We start from the raw sequence: 27,514 nt of genomic DNA, 5'->3' as shown, positions 1-27,514 counted from the left end.
GTCTCACCCCTCCGATGCAGCTCCGGTGACATTCCTCCCATGCCAGCTGGACATTCCAGTCTCAACTTCCCCCCACAGCGACCAGAGGTGATCACTATTTTTCTAAATATGCTTGTTCAATATCCCAGCTATCTACACACAATGCTTCTGTTACACTCATATACTGAGTCCCTGAGTTTGGTGTCTGCTTGGAGTTTTTTATTCTTCATGCCAAGGTAATATTTCTGCTCAAAACATCATCAATTATATATTCAGATTACATCATGAGATCAAATTGTAGAGCTGATGAATAATAAGGTTAACATCTCCTGAAACCCAAATACTGACTGAGTAAAGGCACACTTAAGAAGGCAAAACAGTTTTGTTTTAACGTCATTGTCAATGAATTATTGATAGCATCTTAGCTGTAAAAGATTTTTCTGGGACAGATAGGGTGTATAAAGTACTTTGAGAGGGATAGCTGTGTTTCTAAGTGAATTGTATCAAATTGCACTTCAATAATACAAGCCATCATCTTGATTATTACACACTCAGGGCAAACATGTGAAGCATTTTTTTATATGCTGACACAGGCCACACATAATTACTTCCAGGGATCATTTTTAAATATCCCCAAATCTTCTATCAGGCATAGATGACCGCAGCATATCTCATCACTCATCTATACAAACAGCCCAGTCAGCCTCACAGATGGTGTCAAACACTGTCACGCAGTAACTATTCTCAGGTTATCACAGTACAAACCCGTCACAGAGCAGCAAATGGCCTGCAGCATTAGTTTGCACACAGAAAACATTAGGTGTATGCGTCCATCAGTGGAGGGGAAACAGGACAGAGGGAGATTTGGGAGAAAGAAAGGCTGACTCTCTGCCAAGGCGAGGAGAGTGAGAGAAGGAAATAGTGGAGGATGAGGGAATGAGCACTTTCACACACAGTGGGGATGACATGAAAGAGCGAGTGTCTGGGAGAGAGGGATTTACTTACAGCAGGTTCCTGACAGATGAAGGACAATAACAGGGAAGTTTCAGCACGCGCTGCTCCACGGGGAGCGATATCCGTCCGCAAAACCCAGCATTGCCAAAGCAAAGCGCACCTCACACAGAGAGTGAAGAGAGGGAGGCAGAACACTGCGTGTGTGTGTTTGTGTTTGTGTGTGTGTGTGCGCGTGTGTGAGTGTTTAAGTGTGATCAGTATCTGGCTTTAATGCATGCATGTGTGTGCTGACAGGAGGGAGAGAGAGAGGGGCTCTTAGGAGGCTAGAGATACAGAGAGATTGTATGAGATGACTGGCTGGTGGGAAAAGGGGAGGGGGCTAGATTGGCCAATGGTGAAAGAGATGAACAAAGTGAAGGAGAGATAGCGACACAGAGTGGGAGATTTTTTTAATTGCTGCTCTCAATCTCCGTTTTTGTTTTTTGATTGCATGTGTTAGGAGAATAAGAAACCCCAAACCACCAAGCAGAACATGTGATGCTTCATATAAGAGGATGGGAGTCCGTCAGTTTGAGAAACTTTAAAGGCAACCAGTCTGAGTCTCCTCCTCAAATAAGGACCCAGGTAGAGTGTAGATACAAACTAATTGGAGGAAGATGTGAGATAAAACATAAAATTGTACTTATTGACAGGCATGTGAAAATCAGCTTTAGAAGGAGGTGCAACTACTGATGGAAAAAGAGAGATTAACATAAAAGTAAGAGCATACATTAAGTAAGTAAAGGTTGTTTAAGGAAACATAGTTTATTCTGAAGCATAACATGACAGTGTTGTAAGGTCTGGGTGTATCATGAGAGAGAGAGCGAATATAAACAGTGAAGTGTATGGACAGGAAAATTGTGATTGCAGGGTTTGTAACATCTGTGTATATGGCCACCGGAGGTATGAGCACCATCCTTTGCCAGTTTGCCTATGTGCATGCATGCGGAAGCGGGTGGGGACCATCTACCCAGGATTTCACTGCGGGAGCACCATGTTGCCATGGAGACTGCATCCAGTGCAGCAGAACACGCAGATGGCTGCTCTCTCTCTCTCTCTCTCTCTCTCTCTCTCTCTCTCTCTCTTTTTCTTTCCCTCTCCCTCTCCCTCTCTCTCTCTCTCTCTCTCTCTCTGAAACAGTCCACTTAACATCTCATCCTTGGCCAGCAGATCATAAAAGCTGGTCTCTGTGCACGTTTAGTTAACCAGACAAAATTTTGATTCAGCATGCAGAATAACTATTTTGTTCGCAGTAGACTGAATACTGCAAAACATAGGATTTTATCCCAATACATCTCTGTTGTATTAAATATGTAATACACATATGTTATTCATATAGCACACCAAATGTGTCATTACATATGAATCAGATGAAAAAAATCGACTTTACCAAAGAAACATTTGATGCTTCTTCATTGCAATTAGCTTGCGTAAAGTATGCATGTCTGCATTTTATTTGATTCAATTATATACTATACTGGTATATTGGACAATTTCCCAAAGCATTACATTGTCAGATTAAATTCTTACTTCCAGTTAATGCAAAGATATTATGAAAAAGAAATGGTTTCATCCACAGAAAAACCAGAGAGAGAAACCAGACCTTTCTTGTGTTGTCCAGTAACCAAACTAACAGACTGAGTTACACTGTCATTGCTCCTGTGAATTTAAACAATTGACTCAGACCAGCCTGAGTTGATAAACCACACAAATAACACAGCATCACCTTTCCTTCACCTCGATGGCAACAATGTGACATTTACCTATAATCAATGTGCACTGCCGCACCAACTCCCTGTCGTTTAAGCTCATCTCATCAGTGCAGGCAGAAAACAGCATGCATCCTAATCAGAGTGGCTAGGGGCAGGAAGGACATTCATATCAGCACTAAGCAAGTCTTTTTTAAGGTGACTGATGATAGCAAACCCTGTGGGAGGACTAAAGAGTTTTGTTATGTTGTTAAAGGCATACAGTTTTAGTCTACCTAGGGTCAATCAACAGACAATGCAAAATGTCAAAACACACATTTCTTTTTTTTGCACTTACCGATCCATTCTGCTATGAACAGGTTGCTCACTAATGAAGGTTGGATGGTAAGTGCCCTATTCTCCGGAGGCCACTCTTTACTCCTATAAACGGCTGGATCAACAGAGAGACATGGAAGCATTTGAATAACAAAAAAAGCTAACATTTATATAATTACAAGGAACATAGGATTCTGGGAATATTGGTGTGTTTTCCCATATATTTTGACAGTGTAGTGGGACCATGAACAACAATGTCGTTACTATTCTAAAAGTTTCATAGTTCAAATTGAATTACTCACTTCACTTACTTGCTTTTTTAGAGGACTCACTATTATTATGCTCTGCTTAATGAATGTGGACCAAGTTTGAAACCAACGCTCCTCTGTTAAATTGCACCATCTAGCGACCGATTGGGGACTAAATCACTAACAGCATTCTAACAGTTATTGGATATATTGGTTGAACACGTACACTTTCCTAACATGCAGTTACAATGAGAACATAGTGGTATGACCTTACCTTTTTCACTTTTTGAAATCTGAAAATAAAGACACATTTGAAGACGCGTATTTATAAGCAAAATCGGATAACGACTGTTTTATCTCAATCAAGAGAAATTAAACAAATTAATTACACCTAGTGCCTGCAATGGCCATGGTTACAGAACATTACGTCGGTGTGTGTTAAAATTGACAATGACATTATGCGTAATCATTCAAAACCACACAATTGGACATAAGTACATACGTCAACAGGAATATATAGAGTAGTTCCGCATTCGGTCTGTATGACTTCGTGGCGCAACGGTAGCGCGTCTGACTCCAGATCAGAAGGTTGCGTGTTCAAATCACGTCGGGGTCAGTCCTTTTTAACATTTTAAAGGGTTGTCATGGAAGATGCCTGCATTGATCAAATTAACAGAACATTGAAGAAATCGTTTTATAATCCCGCGGTTTGATGATAAATATTTCATGTTAACATTAGACAATCAGATGATAGGCCTCTTATAGTTCTATATTGAAGGTAGAATATAACATGCATCTTTTTTCTTAAATTAAATGTATTCAACAATCAATGTAAATTACATTTTCAAATAATAATACAATAAATGGGATAAATTATTAGATTTAGGAAACACTGATACAACAAAGGACATGAGCCTGGACAGGAGGCTTGAAAAGTAACTGATACTTTCCACCAAAGACCAGCCACAGGTTCAGCATTCATAGACTACATATTGATGGAGTAAATAGTTACTTTCAACAAACCGAAGTGTGATTTAAAGTCTGCAAACAACATCACGAGTTGATTCCTCATGGTTTTCCTTTCTAACCTCAAATCTGATTATAGCAGCTGCTTCGGTGGATTAAGTTTCCACACTGTCTGATCTTGTCATGTTAACAAAGAGCAGGATAATGAATTTCTTTAAACCAGACCTCTGTGCGGCTATTTGCTTCAGTGCTTGAGGTTTACACAAAATAAAAACATGGAAACATCTAATCTAGAGCAATGCTTTGCTTTAAAACATATTATAGCTAATATTCTGTAATGCATTTATCAAAAATACTCAGAATGTATCTACCTTTTGGTTCCGGCAGCTAGTTCCCACATAAAAAAAACATCCAGGATTGTCACCTGATGGCCTTTTTCTTTCATCTGTGAGTCCAGCTGACCTCAGTTATTCATCCTATGCATTTGCCTTTTTGTGCTTTCTCCGTTCTCAAGATATTGGCTTCCCGTCTACTCTCACTTTCTCTTCTCTGCCTAAATGCTTCCTCACAATGTAACTTGCATGTCTCCCTCCCTCTGTCACTTGTTCCAAATTTCCCCCCAACCCACCCCACCCTACCCTACCTCCTTCTCTATTCATGCTTGCTTCTCATCTTACACTGTGACACACTAATACACACACACATACTCTAAACGTTGATTAGCACAGCCCTGGTGAAAGACAAAAGTTCACCTCCAGTCCTCAGGATTTGACTCACATGAGATGTTCCTTGGACGCAGTGAACATTTTATAACAATGGCCCAATTGTACTCTGGAGCCCATTTGACACCAAACAGGTCAGACGCTGCTAACGTCGTCTCTGCTTGTGTAGAGAAGGCCTTGCTTTGGGCTTCTGTTTGACATCCTCAACTTAAAGGATAGCTTGCAGGCATATAACTTCGAGAAACAACTTAACTTTCTTTGTCACAAAGTAGTCCCGTTCCTTCAAAAACTGCCCATAATATTCCCTTTTTAAAATTCTATTCATCGTGCCCCTTGATTTGAAATGCCAGGGAGATGTCCCCATTGAGCGCTTGCAGTGGGAGGACAAATAAGAAAGGAGCCTGTATTTAACAGTTTGTTCCAGAGAATGTTATTTCACTAAGAGCTCAAATTAAATAGCTGTAAACAAACCCCGTTGCCAAAGTAACACAGCTGAATGTCTCTTTCTGTACAAATTCTTGGCTTTTGCTGAGCAGAGACACACGGGTGGCACAGTTGTCTTGTCGTAGGACGGATCATCTGGATCCCAGCGTGGGTTCACCAGCAACAATGAGCCCTATTCAGATTATGTTTTCAATGTGATGACAGCATCAGCTAGGAGGTTGACATTCCAATGATATACATGTGATATAGTGTGAATTTCCTATTTCGTTGCTTTTGTGTTTGTCTCAGTGTGCATATTGTATACGTGTTAAAACCCTTAAAGATAAAGGGCTCTTTCTGCTGCGTTAACGAGCGCCTCCCAGAGAGACTGACCCAAGAAATAATAGATGAAGTGAAAGGCAAGTACTGAAAACTGAGTAGGCGTGACTAAGGAGACATGAGCACCAGACAGACTTTTAGGGATTTCATTAAAGGGTAGGAGAGGAGACATTTTTCAACATGTCAAAGTTGTTGGGTGCATGATCCATATACGAGTAGAGTAAAATAAAAAAGGTAGAATAATACCCTTTATTGCGCACAAAAAGACAAAAAAAGATAGATATTTTTGAACATGGTTTGACCCTCACAAAAACAAAACCTTCACAGTTCAAAGCAAGTCCTCATTTGCCCTGGTTCCACTGAAGGGTAAAACCATATCAATACAAAAAGACAAACTAATTTAAATTCTTAAACATGGAAAAACGACAAAAGCTTGTCCTTTGTCTATAAATAAAAAAATGTTTTCAAGTATTATATTCGTGCTCTTCCACATCGTATGGCCTACTTTTGCCTCCGATGCGCCTGAAGAAGGAGAGGAGCCCCGAGGAGCCCCCCTGGTCTTCTACATGATTCCTAGCCTTCTTGCCATCTCTCCTGTGTTCTGTCCTTGATCCAGAGGAGTAGGACCTCTGAGACATGCTTCTCAGGATGAAGTCTCCCAGCCAGAAACCAGATGTTGGAGATTGCGTGGTTCCATCCATGGAAACAGACCTGACGATGGGAGCCTGCGACACAGCTCTTAGACTGGGGCACTCAGGGAGGGAGGCAGGACCCTCTGGGGGAGATGTTAGAGTGTCCGCTTCAGAGGAAGTGGCGAGGAAACTGCCTTTGTTCATATCCCACACTTCATCAAAGTCTTTTCCACTTGGAGTTGAGGATAGTCTGCGTAGGGGTCTTTGTTTAGCGTTTCTTTGGGAGCTAGTAAAAGGGCTCAGGATCGTCCATGGGGAGCCCGAATAATCGTTGTTGGAGAAGAAGAAGTCTCTGGTTCGAGGCTGAGGGGTACTCGGGGTACTCAGGGTACTCGGGGTACTCAGGGTACTCGGGGTACTCGGGGTGTCTGGTGTGTCCTGTGCTCTCTCCGACCGTAGGGGAGTGTCTGAATTTCTGCTCCCATTAAGGCTGCTTCTGCTGCTTTGATAGCGAAGCACCTTCCTGGTTATCTCACGCATTTTTTCAGCTTCTTCTTTTTTTTCTAGATCACTTATTTGCCCGTCTTTTTCCTGCAGTATGGGTTGTTTCTTCTCGGGTCTAGCACGGGGCGGAGTCTCCATTTTTTCGAGCGATGGAACCGAAGCGCTGCGTTCAACAGGAGATCCTTCGATCGGGGGAAGTATCTTCTTCCTGTTTCTGACTACTCCCTCTGGAGCGGAGGAGAGAAAGCTGTGTAAGGCCGACTCTATACCCGAGTCCCGATCACTGTCGGGTCCCGGGCAAGACACTATGGAGCGGCGTTTGGCTACAAAATGCGTACTCTCCTTCCGCTTGCGCCTCTGGTCGGCTGCCTCTCGCTCTTGATTCTCCTACAGCCGTGAAAAGGGAGTATATATTCAAGTAAGATACTACACAGTGCAAATGACACAAGTGAACATTAGGACAGCATTTTTAAAACATCGAAAGCATTCAACGTTAAACCAGGTCTGGTTCCTTTAAATTGCCACTTCAATACAAAGCAAAAGGATAACTTCTCCTTGTGATGCGATTTATTTCTAAGCAGATTTAAATATGATTGTGAATTCTTTCTATTCTTACCTTCACAGCTGTGTCAAACCGCTTGCAGAATGAATGGAAGATGGAGCAGCACTCCTCCAGTTTGAAGGTAGCCGGGTCTTCACAGAAATACTCAGCGACAGTATTGCTAAGAGCCTTCAGCTCCAGAACGGAGAACTCAACATCTGCCAGCTTGGCCTCAGCCCTCTGAGAAATGAAAGCATTAGAAATGGTGTGAAGCAGATGGACCATACTGGAGACTGACTGAAGTGTTTACAAGCTCAGGGGGAAACTTTACCAAGAGAAATGTCTCCATTTGTTGCAAGAGGCCAGGTTGTCTGCTGCAGTACAATTTCACTTCCTTGACCTTTTTGAGTTGCCTCTCAAAGTCCATGATGACTTCCTCTTTACAAACTCTGTGTTAGCAAGGGACATGACTTATTCCAGGTAATACACAATTGTGCATCATACCAACCAGACGTAATATAAGATTAAATCAAATTTGACTTTGAAGCTACTGTGTGTGAATGATACCTTGCTCCTAAACCAATGTGCTCCAGCTGGGTGTGGAACGTCAGCAACTCGGCATCGATGTCCTCGGCTTGCTGTGGGGGGGAGATGAAGGAGGTGGGGCAGTTGTGAGTAAAGAAATGGAGCAGGAGAATAAATCAGTTACACAACTGTTTAGAGACAAAGCATGACTCACCTTGGCAACATAGTGCATGAGGTTCATGCCCGGCTTGTTGGCCTTGGTGTCTGCCAGATTGAGCAAAGAGGTCATCCTGAAGCCGATGGCATTGGCACTGTAACCACCCTGAGTAGAACATTTGAATAGTAGTTTCTTCAGTTTATAAATGCAGGGTAAAAAGCACACCAAGTAGATGAAATGCATAAAATAAAATGCATTGAAATAATATGTAATACAAACATATTTTCTAAAGAAAAATACCAACAGCGTTCATGTAATTCCCCGCTTTTAATACCAGCCGAATGACTGAGTGGAGGTCGTCACAGTCCAACAGCTCTAAGGGGGAAGAAGAGAAAGAGATGGAGACAGAGAACCGTAATATAAACTTAAATTGAGAATTTTGTTAAAACATATTGTGAAGTTTGGATTGTTAGAAGCTTCTCCCTCTCTGTGTGTGTGTGTGTGTGTGTGTGTGTGTGTGTGTGTGTGTGTGTGTGTGTGTGTGTGTGTGTGTGTGTGTGTGTGTGTGTGTGTGTGTGTGTGTTACCATTAGCTGCTTTGGTCATGACAGCAACAGAGAACTTCACCTCCTCCATAAGAGGGAAGAACTCCTCCCTCAGCACCATCGTTTTCAGACGTTCGTCATAGCTACAGGCAAGAGAGGATTTACAAAAATGCTAATTACTGCATTATCAGTTTGAATAAACTAAGAGATATCTGGATGAGGCAACATTTGACTAAAAATAACAGCACGTGTTCCCTCTGTGAACACACACGTTTGATGTGTTTCATGTAAATACTTCCATTCAGACATTCCATAAATATTTGAGGTACCCCAAAACATTTTTAGAAAGCTATTTTGAAAACTCACCCCGGCACTTTGACCAGCTGCACCATAAAGCTATCAGCCTCTGGTAACACGGAGAGATTCCCACTGAACGACAGCAGCTGCTTCACCTGTTTGATTCAACAACCAGTGATGTAATTGTTATTGTAATTCCGTCTCACATATTACAAAAGAGGGAATTGAACCGGCAAGTATCCGGTAGTTATCAGGAAAGGTAGCATGATTGAACAACACGAAGCATTTGCAGTATAGAACTTACTACAGCTTTTTTTAAATGAAGTTACAGTAACTTTGGGTCAATATTTGTGTTATTATTTCAAATAGAGAAAAACAATGGATTAGATATGTAATATTTAGTAGGCTTATTTTATGCATATAGTATAGCAGAAAGATAAGAAAGGATGAGTGGAGCTGTTTTTACCTCTCTTTCTTCAGGCAGTAGTTTGCAAAGCTCTTGTAGTTTGCCTGATCCAAATCTGAGCCAGTTTGCTTGACTAATGTCCTGCACCATTTCTGCCACTGGCCTGCAGAGGGAGACAGAGACAACAGTTGTATTCGTATATAACAGAGGCATAAACTCAGCTTGATTAAAGTTATCAATCACATGAGAACAACTTTATTTTATAATGTTTGTGTGTAGCAGTGCTGTTGCAGACCATTGCCTGGTTTAAATGAGCTCCCAAGGTGTTGCATGATTGGTGGGAAATTCTGCAGTGGCCCTGGGAGAGATGGCTGCTAAACAGTCATAAAGTCAAACGCTGAAGATAAATGAACACAGCCTTAGCTGTTGACACACATTGTGGTGCATTTGGTATGCAAAGAGAAGGCTGAGTGAACCCTGGACTGAAAGTGACATCATATTGATGAGTTTCATAGACAGAAACTGGCTCCAGTGATGAAGATACTAGCATTTTAGAATGGCTTAACAGTTTAGGCATTTTAGTCGAAAGCACTCAACAATTTAATCGTCTCCACTCTCAATTTTAGTTTAATTTACTAATTAAAATCTCCCTAAATTAGATTCTGTTATTATCTAGCTGCCATAATCCAGATGAGAGAGGAGATTAGATCACATGGTCACATATGACCATGCACTCACTGCCATTTGGCTTTAGGCGCTAATGGCGAATGTAAACAATTTGACCATCAAAGAACTAAAAGCAACTTTTGTTGTGGTAAAAATGGAAATACATTACGTGTCAAAATCAAGGCAGCTATATATGTTTTTAAATAGGTTCTGTGCATTATTAAAAAATAAATGTACACAGCATTGATTTCTGTTATACTATCATTATCATGGATAGCATGATATCCATTTTGTCATATTGAGTATTGCTGATAAAAAAGCAAAAAGTAGCATTCTTTTGTTCTTCTTGTTGTACTCCTTTGTTTCTATTTACAAACCTCTCAATTCCTTGTAAAACCAATCCTACATGCTTGCATAACATACATAGTGCAAGCAATGGTCATGTTGAAATTCACCTGCTGTCAGTTAGATCACACCAATTCACAATATCTCTTAGTTTCAATTCAATCATTAAACTCTTAGTAGCTGCCCCTTTTAAATGATCAAGTCCTAATCTAAGATACAAAACTGTTCTCTCCTATTGATATATACAAAAGCTGAGTAGCTCACTATGTTGAAACTGAACGCTCTTAAATGATGTTTAAAATATTTCCATTTATTTGAATATGGTCTGCTAAGATAAAGAACCCGATGGTTAGGGAATGATTATTGCAGTGGAAGTGAATAATGTGTCAAGAGCCATTTGCTATGTTTGACACTAAAGCACCCTCTGGTTTAAATTCATTTGGTTCCTGTTGTGTTTGCATTTTGAGGTTGGGGTTTTATGTTTTGAAGACATACAATCATTCTTATAGATATATTGAAATCCAGCAATATTTACCTTTTGAAATATCTCAGAAAGATCCCAATATTCATGCTTTTTTTAGAGTCAAGGATTGTGACCTAAAAAAAAGGAAGAAAAATTACACATCAATAAAAGGATTAGTTTTCAGATGAAGAAACAAATCTATTTTCAATAAAACCTTTGAGGAAGCAAAAACACTCCCAAAAGGGTTTTACTTTAGCAGTTCCCCATCGATGCAATGATTAGTGTGGAACTTTCGAAAAGCAGTTCCTATTTATGTGTTGATCACTTCCCTAATCCATGAATTCAGTTTGACATTACATTGCAATGAAAACATAGGATGGTCTGTATCAGTTCCAGGAAATCTCCCTTTGTCATGAGTGCAACTGTTGCTATTTACCTTAGGTTCCTGTGGAAAGAGGTCCAAGCTATCACACGTATTCAGACCCATGACTTTTGAGTTGCGCAGCGATGCCCGTTTGTCTACATGACTGAACAACTCCTCAATGCTCTGAATATCCAGCTCGAGGACCTTCTGAGGCCGCATAGACGTCCAGACGTTCAATTTGCCCAGGACGCGCTGGCTGGGAATGGTGTCCCAGTTCAGCTTTTTCATGGAACGTCGCTGGACATCATTAAAGCCAAATGAAGGAGGTGGAGGAGGGGGGGGAGGAGGAGGAGGAGGAGGTGGTGGAGGTGGTGGTGGTGGTGGTGGTCCGGCTGTCACACACATGGCGGGAGGCCCAGGGGAAGATGACCGGGGGTCTGAAGCTTCCTGAGCATCCGGTGAAAGAGAGGGACAAGAGTTTTGAGAGGAACAGCCGGGAGGAGAGGCAGATTTTAGAAGCAGCACTCCCTCCATCTATATCTCTCAAATCCAAAAATTATATAAGGAGGGAATATCCTGCCGTCAGCCAATCAGATCTGAGGAGATACAGAAATATACATTCATAAGTATTGAAGTGCTTTTAGACAAAACAAGTGTATGCATTTGGAATGTGCAAAACTATGTGTAGCAAAAAACATACAGGTTATATTTCTGAAACTGTTTATTTGCTGCCCAAAATGAGCCTGTAGCATTTAAGCATAACATAACTTAAATATGTATTTAAAGAGCAGCATTTAAAATGAATTTTACCTGTCAAGTTGAAAAACCCAAAGGCAGACACTGTATGTCAACAATGTACCATCACTTCCTCACCCACAGAAATAAATTGTCACCTCTTTTACTTCTCTTTCTTGAAATATACAAGTGCAAAACATTTGGGCCATGATTATGTCCTCGCCTAATTATGGTTCTTCCATATGCCAACTTAACATCATTGAGAACATTATTTGTTTAATGCCTCCTTATTTACAGAAAGGGTTAAATGTGTCACATATCTGGAATGATACACTCTTACTTATTGTTGCTCGCTGCTGTATTCGGCTTGCATACATTTAATGTATTAAGCAATATATTCTCATAAATGATAACTTTACATTTGGAGACCATTTTGAAAATAAGAGGCAAACCAACTTTTATTAATCAAATAACACTGACACATATCCTGCTTAAAGGGATATTAAAATGCCGAATATACAAGTCGACACAGACGAATCCGAAAGTGTTGTAAAAACATGTATTTGCTCTTTTATCCAACAATACATCGTTAATTCGACAATTTCTCCACAGAGTTTCGCTGTCAGTTCTTTGCTTACAATGTAAGGCTCGCATCCTCATAGAAAATGTTCCTAACATTACAAATATTCCCCTTTGAACAATAACACGTACGGTGATGCTTTAATAGACTCACCAAAGCACCGTTACATATGTTTTTTACTCACCGTACCTTTAAAAAGTAGCTGCCATTTAAATCCTCGCTCTGTATCACTTTTGGCAAACTCTTGCCTCGTGCTCTCTCACGGAGACTACAGACCTGCAAACAGCAGCAGGTGCAGCGCGCGCCTCCACCAATCACATTCAATTTACTGTTCAGGTACGCCCGTAAGGAACATGATGGGAAACCTCTCAACCAAACCGCTACCTCTTTGAACGACAAGGGTAAAACCGCTTCTAATGTTAACAAAAATAAAGTCCATGTATATAATGCAGAGGTGGAAAAAGTATTCAGATATTTTTCTCAAGTTAAAATAGAAGTATCAGAGTGTAGGAACACTCTGTTACAAGTAAAAGTCCTGTAGTCAAAATGTGACTCAAGCAAAAGAACAAAAGTATTCAATATATACTTAAATAACCAAAAGTACTCATTATGCAGATTGGCCCATTTCAGAATCATTTTTATCATATTTTTTGATTATAAATATGGATCCATTAAAGTGTTTATCAAAGCTGGTTCATTACTTTGTACACAGCAGGGTAGCTTGTACTCCAGGTGGAACTAAATAAGCAATCCAAATCTGCACAGTAAATTAAGGTATTAAATAAAGGTTGTACACGATTTACCTCTATATTGTAGTGTAGTAGAAGTACAAATGAAATTGAAATACCTCTAAATTGTACTTAAGTACAGTACTTGAGTAAATCTACTTAGTTACTTTACATCAAAGTAAGTATGTAAATACAATGTATAGAAGAGATAGATCTGTAGCCTACATTGGTTGTCGAATTCTGATTCAAAACTTCAAGTGAAAAAGGTATGATTATAGTAGGCTATTGAATACAGTAAAACTGTTATGTCATGTTTTGCTATAGATAAGGGAAAAGTTGTACTTTTTTATAGATGTAAAATGCAACAGCACACAAGACATTAGTGCTGCTAAAATCAATATTAAAAGAAAAAACAATTGTAATGTCTGAATCCAAATATGTCTCCAGGTGTCAGAAGAGGGCCGTTTCAGAGAGTTATCAGTGACATTCGATGAATAACTTTTGTTAATGTTCCAGTGGTTTGGATAATTTTAATTAGAGAACATTGTGATAAATTATTGAATAAAATAACATCATACATTCCTTTGTAGAATTGTAATCACACAGTTAAAGTTGTATTTGAATGAATCCAGATGTTTTCTTCTCGGTTTGCATGCACATAGAAAGCACATTGGGCCACATCACAATATAAATGAAAGAGCGAACAAAAAACCCAACCGGAGCCATTTGAAAATGTGTACTTTTATTTTTTTCCCTCGGGGTAGGGTGGGATTGTTCAGGTCTGAGAGAGGAATGAAGGCAGAGTATCACATCAACAACTTCATTTATCATCTTAAATACCATTATCTGCAATCATTCATACAGTACAATACACCAGCTCAGCCTAGAAAATATTGATTGTACACAAATAAAATATCTCATTTTATAAATCTTGGTTCTCTCTGCATCTAAAGACTGCTAGTAAGAGTGACTTTAAATAGTTCTCACCCTTGTTTGAATTTACTGGAGGTGCAACTATACAACAACACAAACAAATCCTATTGCCATTCATTTTGGTGTTAGGGTTAGGAATTTCAAAGGGGAGTCACATGTTAGTATTGCTGTGTGATGGTCAAACAGTCCAGGGGACCAAGTGGAACTGTAATTTTCAGTCGTAAGAGAGGCCAAGGTCTCATTGAGCTATTATTTCAGCCAGATAAATACACCAAACGTACACACTGCAACATACAAATTCAGAAGCCAAAGAATTCTAGACATTTTTTGATATCTGCTTTTCATGGAAAAATTAACACCTCCTGTTAATAATTGTCCTGAACAGTGCAAATCCACATTTTGGATTCAGCCAGTTTCAACATAATCAACAACCAGCATGGCATGGCGTTATCCCAGTCCATGTAAGCTGCCCAGCAGAAGGCCCAGAGAGCATCGGTGCATCGACACATATCTGCACCTGCACTTTGGATTACTGCCTGCCATGCAAATACAGAGACAAGATGCTGGAGGAAAAAAAAAAATCAACTGATTAAGAGTTCAATTCAGCATGGTGAAAACATTTATTATACCAGATTATCTTCATTTGACTTCACAGGTTTGACAAAGGCAAACTAAACTCCTTTCAATCAGATAGTTTAGAATATCTTTTTGGAGTAAATCAATTACAGATATGGTTAGCCTGAGGAATGTGTTCACGTTAGTGTTCATCTGCAAGACGCCATACTCGTGAATTGAGTAATTAGCATGAACCAGAAATGTCAGTGTACAAATATGTTAATTCCAACACGTACAATCAGCATAATAAATACAGTGACGCATAAAAAGTACATCACATAATATAGTACCATGCTGATATTCTGTAGTGAAACCTTCTCCTAATTGTCAACAACAGATGATTGTTTACTTCCATTCTACAACGATGTTTAAGTTAATAGAGACAAATGATGAATCACTAGTGTTATCCCTTTTACAAACAACTAAAATGATGTTGAAATATTAGGATTAGTAATATTAGAGAGCAACAGCAATCTTCAGTGTGAGAAATATACTCTGATGTAGGGAGGCTGAAAGATATGACCAACGATGCCAATTGTGTCCTTTAAAAAGACAAAAAAAACGTAAGACAAAAAAACATTGCAATGTGAGAACAAAAGATGTAGTTAATTCCTATTAAATACAGTCCTTATTAACAATTAAATAATGGAGTAAATCCATTTGAGTTTGTTGGATCTTAACTGCCATCGTTCATAGTTCAACTGTCAGTCAAAGCCTCCTCTGCCTATAGAGATACTTTACCAACCAATGTTGCCTAAAAACAATGAAAACATAGGGTCCCGTAAACATATTTCTAAATTCTCTTTGGGTAAATAAAATACAATTAGTAAAGACCCCAACCGGTATAACTTTGGGAAGCTGTGGCAGTCTTTCTTAAATGATTGTTGCATATATACGAGCTGAAGTCAAAGTTAAGATTGAAATCTGCAGCATTACTGATAGTTAGGCTGCGTACAGTATTACAATCTAAAGCATCAGCACGCATTGCCCTGACAGTTAACTGCTCTTCATATGACATAGAAGCCGACTAAAACCAGAATCAGTACAAAATAAAGAGTACAGTTAAATTAAGCAAAACTAAACACTGCATTTCTCTGTATACGGTAAGCTACCAAAAGCATGTACTATTTATTTCAAAAGTGAAATAATACGTCATTTGAAATGTACATTGATTTGAAATATCTGCACATTCCTTTCCAGTTCAAATCCTCTGCATGTGTAGATTGAATATTTTTCTGAACTTATCTTTCTTCCTGTAGGCCACATGTTGATTAAGCACACACGCTCATATATAAGGAGGCACACAATGAGAGTGATAAGGTCTGGAAGAGTTTTGATGAAGTGTCTGGTTACATCCAAGTGTGTATGAATGGTTTATCATGTTTTTCCTTCAGTCATCTGTCTCAGTAGCCATTACGTTGTTGGGTTGAAGTTTAAGTCCAAGCACTGGTAGCAGTTGAGAAGTAAAATAATGGCCGTGAACATGACTAACACAAGCTCACACAGCAATATAGTGTTGAATAGGGGAGAGGGAAGGAAGAGATGAACAGTTCTTTTGGGCACAAAGAGAAGGTTAGAGTGGAAATAAGGAAGTTGGGAAGAGGCACTAAAAGCCCCCTGACTGTTTCTGAAACTGGCCACTTGGATTCCTGGTGCATTTATCCCATCAATAATACCCTGCAATCCATCAGTCCAATCGTCCTGCCATACACTCATCTCATATCTTCATCCATCCAAGTATGTGTTTCCCTCTGTAGTGGTCCTCTGTAAGTTGGGGGGTTTCAACAGGTAACAGGTGGAGGAGGAGGAGGCAGCAAGGAGGTCCCGCAGAACCTCTCACTGCTCCTCTAACCAGGAGGGCTTGTCGGCCCCTGGAGGCCTCAGCTTTATGTTGAACTGCTTCAGCGTCTGCTCCAGCTGCTGCTGGTTGCCAGCAAAGTATGCAGATATGGCATTATGGAAGAGGAGGAGCTGCTTATGCATCACCTTCACCTGGGAAAGAGAAATAAGGGGGTTTCAGAACATGTCAGGACATCTAGTCAAACCTCTGTAACTTATCTTGCTCTGGAGGATGATGATCAAACAGGCCCACCCTGCCCACTAACCTTATTCTCCTCCAGGAACTTGAGTTTAATGATGACGTCCGAGCGGAGGCGTTCATACTTGTCCTTCTGGACCTGGTACTGTTGCTGAGCAGCATCTATGCGGGCCATGGCTACAGCGTCTTTTGGACCCAGACTCAGTTCCTCCAGGTCTGACCGGTAGGCATCAAACTCCAGTCTGTTCAAAAAGAGGGAAAAAATACAGTGTTTTAAAAAAGGCCCTAAAACATGTCTTTCAACTCTAACTGGATGTACACTGTATCACATGATAGATTACTGTAATTGTGTTTTAGTGCACCAAACAGGATTTGACAATATTAAAAGGAAGCATGGTCACTTTGAATCAAATCCGATCAAATCACAGATTAGCAGTGGTTTTAAGTGGGTTAAATTCTTCGCTAGATTTTCTCCAGAAGTTCAGGCATTTGAGATAACAAAATGTGGATATGTTTAGACGATATATCAAAAAGATCTAGACTCAATGCCGGTTTTAATGTCATTTCATCTGAAGTTCCTATATAATAATACAATTATATTATCATTATATATTTTTGTGTACAAAATGTTTACTTTATCCATTTTCTTATCTTCCTTTGAAAGAGTTTCCATCCAGTTTCTTGGGTGAAATGGTTTATTAATGGGCTGCATGTCCTTACCTGGCACCTTCATACATCTTGATCGTCATCAGGGAGTCCTCCATGGTCTTGTTGACCAGTGTGTTGATGCTGGACACAAAGAAGTTAACGGCACCAAGCAGAGTCTCCCCGTTCTTACACAGCAGCTTCTGAGTCTCTGCGTTGTAGCCAAACTCATCCTGTAAATGCATTAATAAAATACATTACAGCATGAATGGGGTTAATGCCTTTCAATGTCGTCTACATAAACCTATTATTTAACGTCCAGCTGCAGATCAATATGTAATGGTACGTCCACACGGTTCCGTCATGTGCTTCAACAGTGACGCTTCCGATTCACTTTGAATGGGGTGACGTCAAGCTTTGCCGAACTGCATTGTGGTTCCGTCACGTCGCTTTGCCTCTGTTGCTCGCTTCGAAAGTTGAAAAAAGTTCAACTTTTCAAGCGTTGACGGAAGCGCCATCCAATCAAATCATATGCCAGTACAAGCGCTAGCCAATCAAACCACGTGCTTGTGTGTCTGGGGCGGGAGATTAATGTGATTGGTTGTTGGTCACGTGCCAGAGACGCCCACCGGCAAGCTTCAACGCGACGGAACCGCGTGGACGTACCGTAAGAGATGAGACATAAAAGCTACATGAACAGATTCTGAGGCCTCACCCGCAGCTCTGGAGATTTCTGACTGAGGTCAGCAAAGGTGTCCCCAAGCGCATGCTGCGTCTGCACCATGTTGTAGAAGTGATTGGTCAGCGCTCTGGCCAATCGCAGCACATTCTCATATTTCTTTTTAGTGTCTCTCAGCACTTCAATCTGGGCCTCCAGCTCCAGGTCCACAGTCCGGGAACCTCGACCAAAACGCTCCGAGATCATTTGCTTCGTACACTGAAAGAATAAGGAGGAAGACGTACAGAGGCATTAGTAACAACATTCCCTTCTATGACTGGATTTTACAGGATAGGGACATGGTGGTGCCTGGTTCCAGAAAATCCTCAGGCACACAGAAAAACTAAAATCATCAAGAAGCTCTTTATCATGAAGTGTAAAATGAAAGAACCTTAGATACCTTGTAAGTGTTGAGACCCCACTTCTTCACCGTTTCTATTTTCTCCACAGCCACACCGCGGGACGCTTCCTCTGCAGTCATGGACGAGCTGCTGCTGCTGCTGTGGTGCATGTTGGAACCTGAGAAAGAAGAAACACAGGAACATGGTTAATAAAGAAACACTTTCATGTAGGAAATCACACATTATTCAAAAGTACATTAAAACTGCCGCATTTAATGCAGCCTGTCGGCCATCTGCTAACCCGTGTGCATCACCACACTAACCCATAAACCGCTGTTAGACATGCATAGGAGTGAGTTAATGAGCGGGAAAAGAGCAGGAAGAGGCAGAATGGTGAGCCGAGAAGGAATATTGGACTAAGGAAAAATGACATTAAAATTGTTGACACCACATTCTAATTATTGAGCTGTAATAAAAGCTGAAAATCCTGTAGGAATAGTTTGGGTAATTGCCTTAATGGTAATAACTTGATTAACCAACATCGAGTGTGTAGCATTCAAATTCACCTCCTTCCCTCCCCAGTACCTTGGTATTCATTTGAATGGCTTGCTATGTGGCAGAGGAGAGAACGGCTCGGGGGAACGCTTACTCGTCCGGCCTTCATACGCAGGTCTGTGACAGTGGATGGAGGGGGGTGGGGGGTATGGATGAATGGTTCAGGGTGAGTATGAATTAGGGAAAGGTATTGGACCGGGATTTAGATCATTTATTTTTACATTATGGGAATGTTTTTTTAAGGATCAGGATTTTAAAGGACGGTTGGATGTTAAGGGTTTAAACATACACAAGCAGGAAAGACAGAAATGTAGGACGACAAAAGGGAGAAGAGCAGGATATGGAACATGTAGGAGGGAATGGTGACAAGGAGTTGGAAGAACAAAGATGAAAAGACTTCATTTAGTGAATGACAATGCTGACAAATGAGTGATGATGAAACGTTGAAATGCAGCAGTACACTTCAGAGCCTTTCACTTCACATCAGCACGTGGAAAAGATTAACATGAGAAAAATAGGGGTCTCTAAAAGCATTAAGTTTACTAAGGTTCTCCCAACTACAACGCATTTGATCCATAAATATTGAAGGTCTTATAACAAATATACAATGTGACAGAAGTGAAGATGGTTTCTGTTTTTCTGAGACGTTCAGAAAGTAGGTTATTTTGGGAAAAACATAAAAGTGCAGACCCCATAATAGATGAGCATAAATCACAAAGAGAACCAACCACAGAGAGAAATACTGGGATAGAAAAAAAAGGCACAATTTGTCCATGAAGAAGAGAAGCCACCAGAAATAAGTGAATGCCCTTCTCTCCGCTGATACAAAAAGAGAAATAGTTATTTAGATCAAAAAGGAGCAGTAAATAAAATAAAAAGCGTATTTCCAAAATGCCATCATGTGATAAATATGCAGGTTTTTTTTTTTTTTTTTTTTAAATCAAAAATGTTTCATGCCAGTAACAGGAGATTGCCGATTCTTAATTCTTACAGACGTTTTGGATCCTATTAAACATCCCACACACATTACATTTTGGAATCAAGCTCTCCATTATTAATAATAATGAAGTCTAAGGAGCCACCTATTCCTTCAACTGAGATCCTTTTGTTAAACTCTGCATTGTAGCGCACACCAGGGCCTGAGAGAGAGAGAGAGGGAGGGAGGGACGCAGAAATATTAGTAATAAATGATGAGTAAAGAGAGCAGTGTCCTTTCCCCTTTGACACGCTGTATTCAGCTACACTACTGAAGTCACTGCCTTGAACACGAGAATAATGTGGAAAAAAGTCCAAGACACGGTGTACTGGATCTATTTATCTTTTAGTTTAAGATTATTTCATACTGAATGACAGTTTCATCAAAACATTAAAGTCTTGCTGTGTTGGTTGCTAATGCCATATAGCTTCAAACCCCTGCCTGACTCTCCCTTTAACACTGACATATTTGATGATTACCTGTCGATTAGCAGTGGCTGAGAACGGTGAGAGTATATCTGAAAACTTGAGATGGTCATGAGAAAATACAATTTGTTCAGACCGTAAGAACAAGATAGTTGAGGCTGCCTCGATGTCTGGGAGATGTTTTAGATATCTTTTAAAAGCTTTATTTTTGTTTATTAAATGACACTACCCTGCACATTAGCACACAAACTGTTATATGTTGGCTCTGTGGATACAGCTCAATGAAAATGGAAAAACTGTTGACTAAAACGTGAACATGTCTGTATAATGAAACTGAAATAAAAGCTAACGAAGAAAAGGTTTAGTTTTTTAAATCAGTAAGTTACATTATTTCCATTAGGACTAACGATAACTGCAGTAGTTAAAGCGAAAATGATCCTGTTTCATAAATAAATCAAATGTATGTCTAACTACATTTAGACTCAACACTGGCGCTCACGTGGGTTTAGAAAAAGCATTGAAAGGTTCTTCATTCCATATCTGCATGTACATAAAAATAACTATAAAAAAACAGAGACCACAGAGGCATAATTTGAGATGCAGCAGAGTGTAGTGAAGCTGGGGATGAATCAGCACAAATTGACAACATATTAATTGCAGCATGATCTCATGGGAGGGATGATAGGAGGCAGAGAAATCAAACACTCGCTGAATACAGGAAGTCAAAATGGGACAGTGTCAGCATAGATGAGAGGAGGCTGAAAAGATGTCAGAAGTAAGGAGTAGGACTGTACCTTTGATTGAGCTGGTGGAGATGATTCCCTCTGCTGTTCCTCCATAACCTCCAGAAACAATGCTGGTCTCATTGAGGTTGGGGCCCGATACCATCACCTGCTGTAGGTCCTACAAGGTTGGTGGGGAAAAACAAGAAAAACAAGAAAAAAGGGAATAGGGATGGAGGGTTTTGGGGTGGGGGTATGTAGACAGGAGATTATGGCTTGAGTGTTAAATTCAGACAATGTAGGTTAAAGGCTAAGTCACTAGAGGGGGACAAACACTACGATGTTAGGAAAGGTTAGTGAGTACACACGATCACCAGGCCCTTATCTGGAAGCCAACAGAGAACAATATAAAGAGTGTGAAAGACCGAAAACAAAACTAAAGTGCCCAGTCAATAATCAACCCACCTAACCACTAGAAATGAATCTTCTGCCATGTTGGGAGCAAGCAAGGACACTAAAACACCACAGCAGAAATAGACCAGTCTAACCCAAGCAGTGGCTGCATTGATCTATGCAGCAGGAAATGCTCAAGCTAACTATTTTCTCTTTTCAAAATAATCAAAGAAGCGTGAGGGGAAATGTGCTACCATCCATCTTTTGGGTTTTCCTTAACTTAACTCACAATTTTCTTTTGTTTGCCATACTTTCAAGTATCAGCTATTTTAGAAAAACAAACATTTGTGAGGAATTTTGGGCAAAGGAAAATCGAGCCTGAAAAGATGTCGTACTTTGGCAAACCATATGTGAGCTTTGGTTGCTACTATCAACATGTCTAAATATGCTAACTTGTGTTTATATATGTTTCATACGAATGCTGCACTGACACACAGACCCGTATCGTCCATCGTAAAATGTAAACGAGAGGGTAATATATAGGAGACTTCCTGAATCCTTAGGCCTACACTGTAAAGTAAGATTGTGATAAGGAAACTCCTAAGCTCTGGAAGGGAGGTGGCGGTTTCCTTTTGTAAGCAAACACAAAGAGTATGTTTGCTACGACCAAAAGGAAGTAAAAATACAACTTCAGTTATTTGGGCTGCTGGAGGACAGCAGCGTGATGCTAAATGTCTATTCTAAAAATATCTACAATTGTCTTCACTTCTGTTTGGTCAGCTCTCTTCAATTCTTGAATAAGACAAATACATTTCTCATTATGACTGACAACAAAACATAAGAAGCACAACCAATCCACATCAATATTACAGCAGTATGACATGATGATTATTAGTAAGTTGCTATGTTTGTTTAGTTCAACAACACCCTCTAGAATTAGGGAATCACACTCGCACAACACCCAAGGTCACACAGAGTCTAGGCTATATAAGCAAAAACACACACTAGATGATTATTAAGAATCAAATAGGAACAGATTGCAATGTTGAGTCATAAGTGTTAGCTGTGTGCTAGATTTGAGGGAAATCTCTCAAAACATGTTTGAGAGACGCCTTCTATCTAGAGTTAGTAGGCGATAATTCACTGTAACAATTAAATCTGCACAGTGGTTTGTCGTAAAAATGAAACATATGACACTTTGTGAAATAAACCCACGTAATGATGCAAGGGAATTTAATGCAGCCAGCATCAAGTCAAACCACTGAGCAGTACTACACACCAACATTAAACACACACACACACACAAATGCACTGCTCACCCTGGTGCCTCTGGAGCTCCCTACCTGCTCATCTAAGCTCCACTGCAGATTTGCAGCCTGCACAGAGATGGAGGAGGGGGGGAATCGACAAACACAACAACAACAAAAAAGAAACAAATAGAAAAAGAAAGGAGACAAAAAGAAAAAATCCATGACTGAAATCATGAAACAAGAGAGAATGATGTAAAATAAATCGCTAGGGAATCATCCTAATGTCCACAGACAGCAGGGATGTAGGATGGAGAGCAGTGATGACTGATAATCATTTAGCTAGCCTATGATCAACCACCACTTTCTCTTTATAATGTGTTAACAAAAGCTAAGTTATGATATTATTCAATCACTGTCTGGGCAAACAGATTAAAAAAAAAATAAAGACATTTAATTACAAGACATGTACAGACATTAAAAAGGTGACATTGATAATAAGGGGGTATACAATTAAAAACACACAAACACTACATTTGAATGCCAAAACTCCAGGTCCTACAATCTACTGTATAACCATAAGAATAGATGTGTCTATTTAAACAATGATTGTGGGTCATGTCTGGGGTCAGGACTTCATTACAGCACCAGAGGAATTTGTATTTCCTTGTATTTTAACCAAACAGACACTGAACCAACAACTTAAAGACCTGTGTAACACGAGGACAAAGCCTGTTTAACCACATTCTCTCCTTCAATCAGTGAGTCTCTTCTTTTAGAGACCTGCCTCAAGTTGTGGCATCTGTTCAATCTGAAAGCTGAAGCAGACACTGACCCCTCCCAGGACACTTGGTTGACAAAGTGCCTGTTTCTTGAGAGGAAGAAAAGCGAAAGAACGTCGCGTCATCATAAAAAAGGCTGGTTTAAATTGACACGGCAACATTTGAAAATGCCACAAAAGCTTATTTTCCTGGGCAGCTTAGAAATTCTGACAATATATTTGGGATATCTCCAAATGTAAAGCATAAGTAATCATCTATCATAGATTTTGTAGATGAGTATAAGTTTGTTCAAAGGTTGTTGACTGTCTGAGTTGAAACCAGTGAGCCACACAGTGCTTTGGCCAGGATGCTGCTAGCAGTAAATCCTGTCTCTGTCAAGCTGCCAGTCACCGTCCTTGTTACGAAAAAAGTGGAAAGCTACAACATCTAAAATCAGACTTCTGCTATTCCCTCACCTGCCAATCTTCACTGCTGTACATAAACAGTAGACTGCTACAGCTTTCAACTGAGTGCTGTACAGCAGATAGTAATCTGAATTCAGAGGGCTTTCACCCAAGGACAAAGAACAGCCAGTTTCAGACTAATTGCTATGAGTTGCTATGACAACAGGTTAATATCCAGCACTAAACAGTGCAGCTAAACACTCCTCATACATGAACATGGAAAACTGGGTAGACACAGCACATGGTTGAATACTCGCTTCACCGTGCAAGCTTGTTGAGGAGGTTGGCTTTTCTTTTACTGTTCGAGTGGAACACAGTGTGGTGAGCAAACAACAGCATCAACCCTCCAGGATCTGCAGTCTGTTTGTCCAAAAGGTGTGCCTTTGTACGCAGGATGATTAACAGACTGTTCCCCTTACTTACTCTACAACTCCACTGTTAGTTCACCTTTGCGGGCTCTGACTAAGACACTCAAATGCGTATATCTTTCTTTTTCAAATGACGCTCACAGGTGCCTATTTGCTTTGTAAATGAACAGTCTTCAGCTGGAGAGCAACAACAACTACACCTGAGAGTTTGGCGCATAGTAAAGAGGTCAAACACAGCACAGATCTTTCTGAAACCTGTTAACTGTTAATGGGAACACATGGTTCCCATGCCGACAGCTGGATAGCAGCACCAGATTTCCCAGTAGGCTCTCTGTTCAGTTGTAGCTAAGCAAGCTGAGAAACACAAGAACTCCTGGTTGAGTATGAAAGCAACCCATAATACAATCGTAGTTAAACCCAGGCAAAGACCTGAACAAATCTTTTGAGACTGAGCATCTGAAACATTAATGCAAAATGAGAGATCTGTGGTGAGTGATTGGCCACATTTACACAGCCAGTGGTCAAGACTGTGTTTACTAAAAGCATTAGACCTGAATTGTACTGTACATATTATCAAATGGCAGTGTGGCAAGTAGGGTTAATTTAAATGGTCTGAAAAGCACCAGCTCACAATAGCCAAAAACCACAATATCAACTTCCAACAACTGAATACAGGCTCTCATTGATCCGTCACATTGTGAGAAACCAACCGTAATACCACATGAAAGCCATCAGGCTTAAGTATTTAGGTCTCATTTTTTCACGTGCTCTCATGTGAGTGATGTAACCTTCAGAGAGAGAACTATAACAATAAATACATCATCAAGTTCAGGCTATTGTTCAAATGTCATTTTTCTTAGGAGAAGAAAAGCTGATATCCAATGTTCATGTTCACATGCACACTAATATTACAATATTATTACAGATATGATAATATTGTGAATAAAATAAAAATGCAATGGGAATATGAGTGGAATATTCTTTTTCATTAGCCATGTTAACAGCTTAGTACGAATATTGTCTTTTTGAAATGTTGTGTATATGTGAACGTGATCTCATTATAAAGCGCCACCTACTAAACATTTTCAAGACCACACTCAAATGTACACTAAAAGTGACAAGAAATTAATGAAACAAATATGTATTACATAACTAAAGGAAACTAAGTTTAAATATATATCATTTTTTATATATTTTTTTACCCAGAAATCACATCAACACTGCTGTAAAACCCTTTAATGCAACAGTCTCTAAGTAATGAAACAACTACAAAGGGTCAACAATGATCTAGCAGTATGGGAACCATTCCTTAGCCTATATAATACAAATGTAGTGACATTTCTAGCATTTGTATTCTCTGTATTCTCCATACTTTCTTTTGTTTCCTGCTGCCTGGTTTTAAATATGCAAAGTATCTTCTGTCAGCTTGGGTTAGCGGGCAGGTAAACACTAACAGATTCATGATTGTTTCCTTGTGGAATAGGTTTAAATAGATGACCAGCAACAACACATGATGGTCTTCAAATGTGACACACAGTGGACGGTCTCTGATTTAGTAGCTGTGACCCACCTGTTCAAGGCTGTCATCTTCTGGAAGTGTCCCTGTGTCTCCATTACTGTTGATAGGAATCTCCATTGTGGCAGCTTTACTCATAATGCTGTCTGTCATAATGCACTACGCCTGTGTGAAAAAGCAGAAGGAGAGAGAGATAGAGAGATAAAGAGTGGTTACAACACACTACTTTATGTAAATACAGTGAAATAGCCTAATTGGTGCTTTGAAGCTGAGGGCCCAGAGAGGTTAGTCCAAACAGCCAAATCATAAGGAAGATGGGAATATAATAGCCACAAATAAGTGAGGCGGTGGATTTCAAAGAGCAAGGCTATCACTTGAGATAAAAACAACACACCTATGAAAGCCCTGCACTCAGGCGGCCGCTTGTCGAAGTGGCCACTCTACTTTACAGCTCATTACAGGGCTGTGTGTTAGCTCCACACGAACAGACTGAAGAGGAGATTCAAATGTTGATTTGAACATAGTCTAACCATTCTAACAGATCAAACCAGATGATATTGGTTTGATTACTCATCACACATTAAAGATGTTGTAACACTCGTATACATGTAGTGTTTGCAAATAATTACTGGACAAGCAGCTTTATTGCTACTATTTTTGGCTTACAATGGGGTAATGAATTCACAGCTAAATAAACGTACTCAGACAAACATTAAAAGGGGGGTCTTTGTGTAATGTAAACGTGTGTGACAAGACCACAGATAAAATAATGAAGTGCCGGAAGACGTTAACATGGTTTGGTTTCACATTGCAGTCAAGGGTGACCAGAAACGTCAAAACGTAATAAACTCGAGCATGTGCAGTAGCTTCCTTTAGTTCTTCTCTGGATTTTCTGTTTTTTTTTTATTAACGTTTAAATAATGTTAACAGATAATCATAACAAAAACGACTGTGTGTTAAGCTTTACAATTGTATGGACGTGTATTTTCCAGGGATTTGAATTATTATAAACTCTTAAAAGCAGAAACCCGGAATGATGTAAAAATAAACATAACTCAAATGCCGCATGGCTAATAATAAATATATGGTAAATGAGTATTAAGGCAAACATTTAAGAGCAAAAACTTGCATGATGTCCTTTTGAGACTATGTGACTTTATGGCAGGGTAATGGCAGTTAGATCACTAGCTGGCACACATCTTGTTTGAAGTGAGGTAGCAGTTGTTTACATTTGCTTGGACCTAGCCTAAGTTGGCTTTTGGGCCATGCCCACTCCATTTCCTGAGGAATGACACATCTCTGTCGACATTAGAAGTTGTGCTAGTCTTGTACAACAATATTCAACACATTCCAAGTTAGATCCTAAGAAACCGGCTGGCCGGCGTAGAACCTTTCTTTTTAAAGATAGCTGCAGATTTTATTGCTCTTCCTCTCACTACTCTTTTTAACCTCTCCCTCAACACAAATGCAATTCCAAAAGTATGGAAGTCAGCTTATGTCTTGCCTTTACTAAAAGGAGGGGAGGCAACTATTTTAAATAACTATAGGCCAATCTCTAAATTGTCAGTTCTGGCGAGGGTGCTCGAACGCCTAGTGAGTGAACTAGTAAAGGAGTT

The 27,514-nt window shown here is 39.9% G+C and overlaps 2 protein-coding genes and 1 non-coding gene across 7 annotated transcripts in view; 1 reads left to right on the top strand and 2 right to left on the bottom strand.

Annotated features, from left to right (window-relative positions):
- The first annotated feature begins 3,788 nt into the window (after positions 1-3,788).
- On the top strand, positions 3,789-3,860 carry trnaw-cca (transfer RNA tryptophan (anticodon CCA)). The gene has a single exon. It is a non-coding gene; the product is annotated as a tRNA-Trp (tRNA).
- Positions 3,861-5,953: 2,093 nt separating this feature from the next.
- Positions 5,954-12,716, bottom strand: LOC104967744 (FH2 domain-containing protein 1-like). Its single transcript, XM_010797267.1, has 12 exons — positions 12,643-12,716; positions 11,211-11,734; positions 10,847-10,908; positions 9,361-9,463; positions 8,964-9,049; positions 8,640-8,740; positions 8,358-8,428; positions 8,111-8,218; positions 7,939-8,009; positions 7,703-7,820; positions 7,447-7,611; positions 5,954-7,217 (listed from the first exon to the last, which is right to left on the bottom strand). The coding sequence occupies exons 2-12, from the start codon at positions 11,670-11,672 to the stop codon at positions 6,159-6,161; spliced, it is 2,406 nt and encodes an 801-aa protein (XP_010795569.1). The 5' UTR covers positions 11,673-11,734; positions 12,643-12,716; the 3' UTR covers positions 5,954-6,158.
- Positions 12,717-13,906: 1,190 nt separating this feature from the next.
- Positions 13,907-27,514, bottom strand: part of arfip2b (ADP-ribosylation factor interacting protein 2b) — a 16,303-nt gene continuing 2,695 nt past the window's right edge. Inside the window, exons 2-10 of one of the 5 annotated variants that reach the window (XM_010797262.1) lie at positions 25,953-26,063; positions 22,862-22,918; positions 21,222-21,330; positions 20,109-20,165; positions 18,531-18,649; positions 18,128-18,349; positions 17,488-17,645; positions 16,835-17,009; positions 13,907-16,721 (exon numbers count right to left, since the gene is read on the bottom strand). In XM_010797262.1, the coding sequence (XP_010795564.1) occupies positions 16,566-16,721; positions 16,835-17,009; positions 17,488-17,645; positions 18,128-18,349; positions 18,531-18,649; positions 20,109-20,165; positions 21,222-21,330; positions 22,862-22,918; positions 25,953-26,051 (1,152 nt within the window). In that variant the 5' untranslated portion in view covers positions 26,052-26,063 and the 3' untranslated portion in view covers positions 13,907-16,565. The remainder of the gene's footprint in view (positions 16,722-16,834; positions 17,010-17,487; positions 17,646-18,127; positions 18,350-18,530; positions 18,650-20,108; positions 20,166-21,221; positions 21,331-22,861; positions 22,919-25,952; positions 26,064-27,514) is intronic. The other 4 variants (XM_010797263.1, XM_010797266.1, XM_010797265.1 and 1 more) reach the window with 4 other exon arrangements.

This window comes from Notothenia coriiceps, unplaced genomic scaffold (assembly GCF_000735185.1).
Source record: "Notothenia coriiceps isolate Sejong01 unplaced genomic scaffold, NC01 NC01_scaffold00037650, whole genome shotgun sequence".
Classification (NCBI taxonomy): domain Eukaryota; kingdom Metazoa; phylum Chordata; class Actinopteri; order Perciformes; family Nototheniidae; genus Notothenia; species Notothenia coriiceps.
This window is presented reverse-complemented; position numbering and strand designations above follow the sequence as displayed.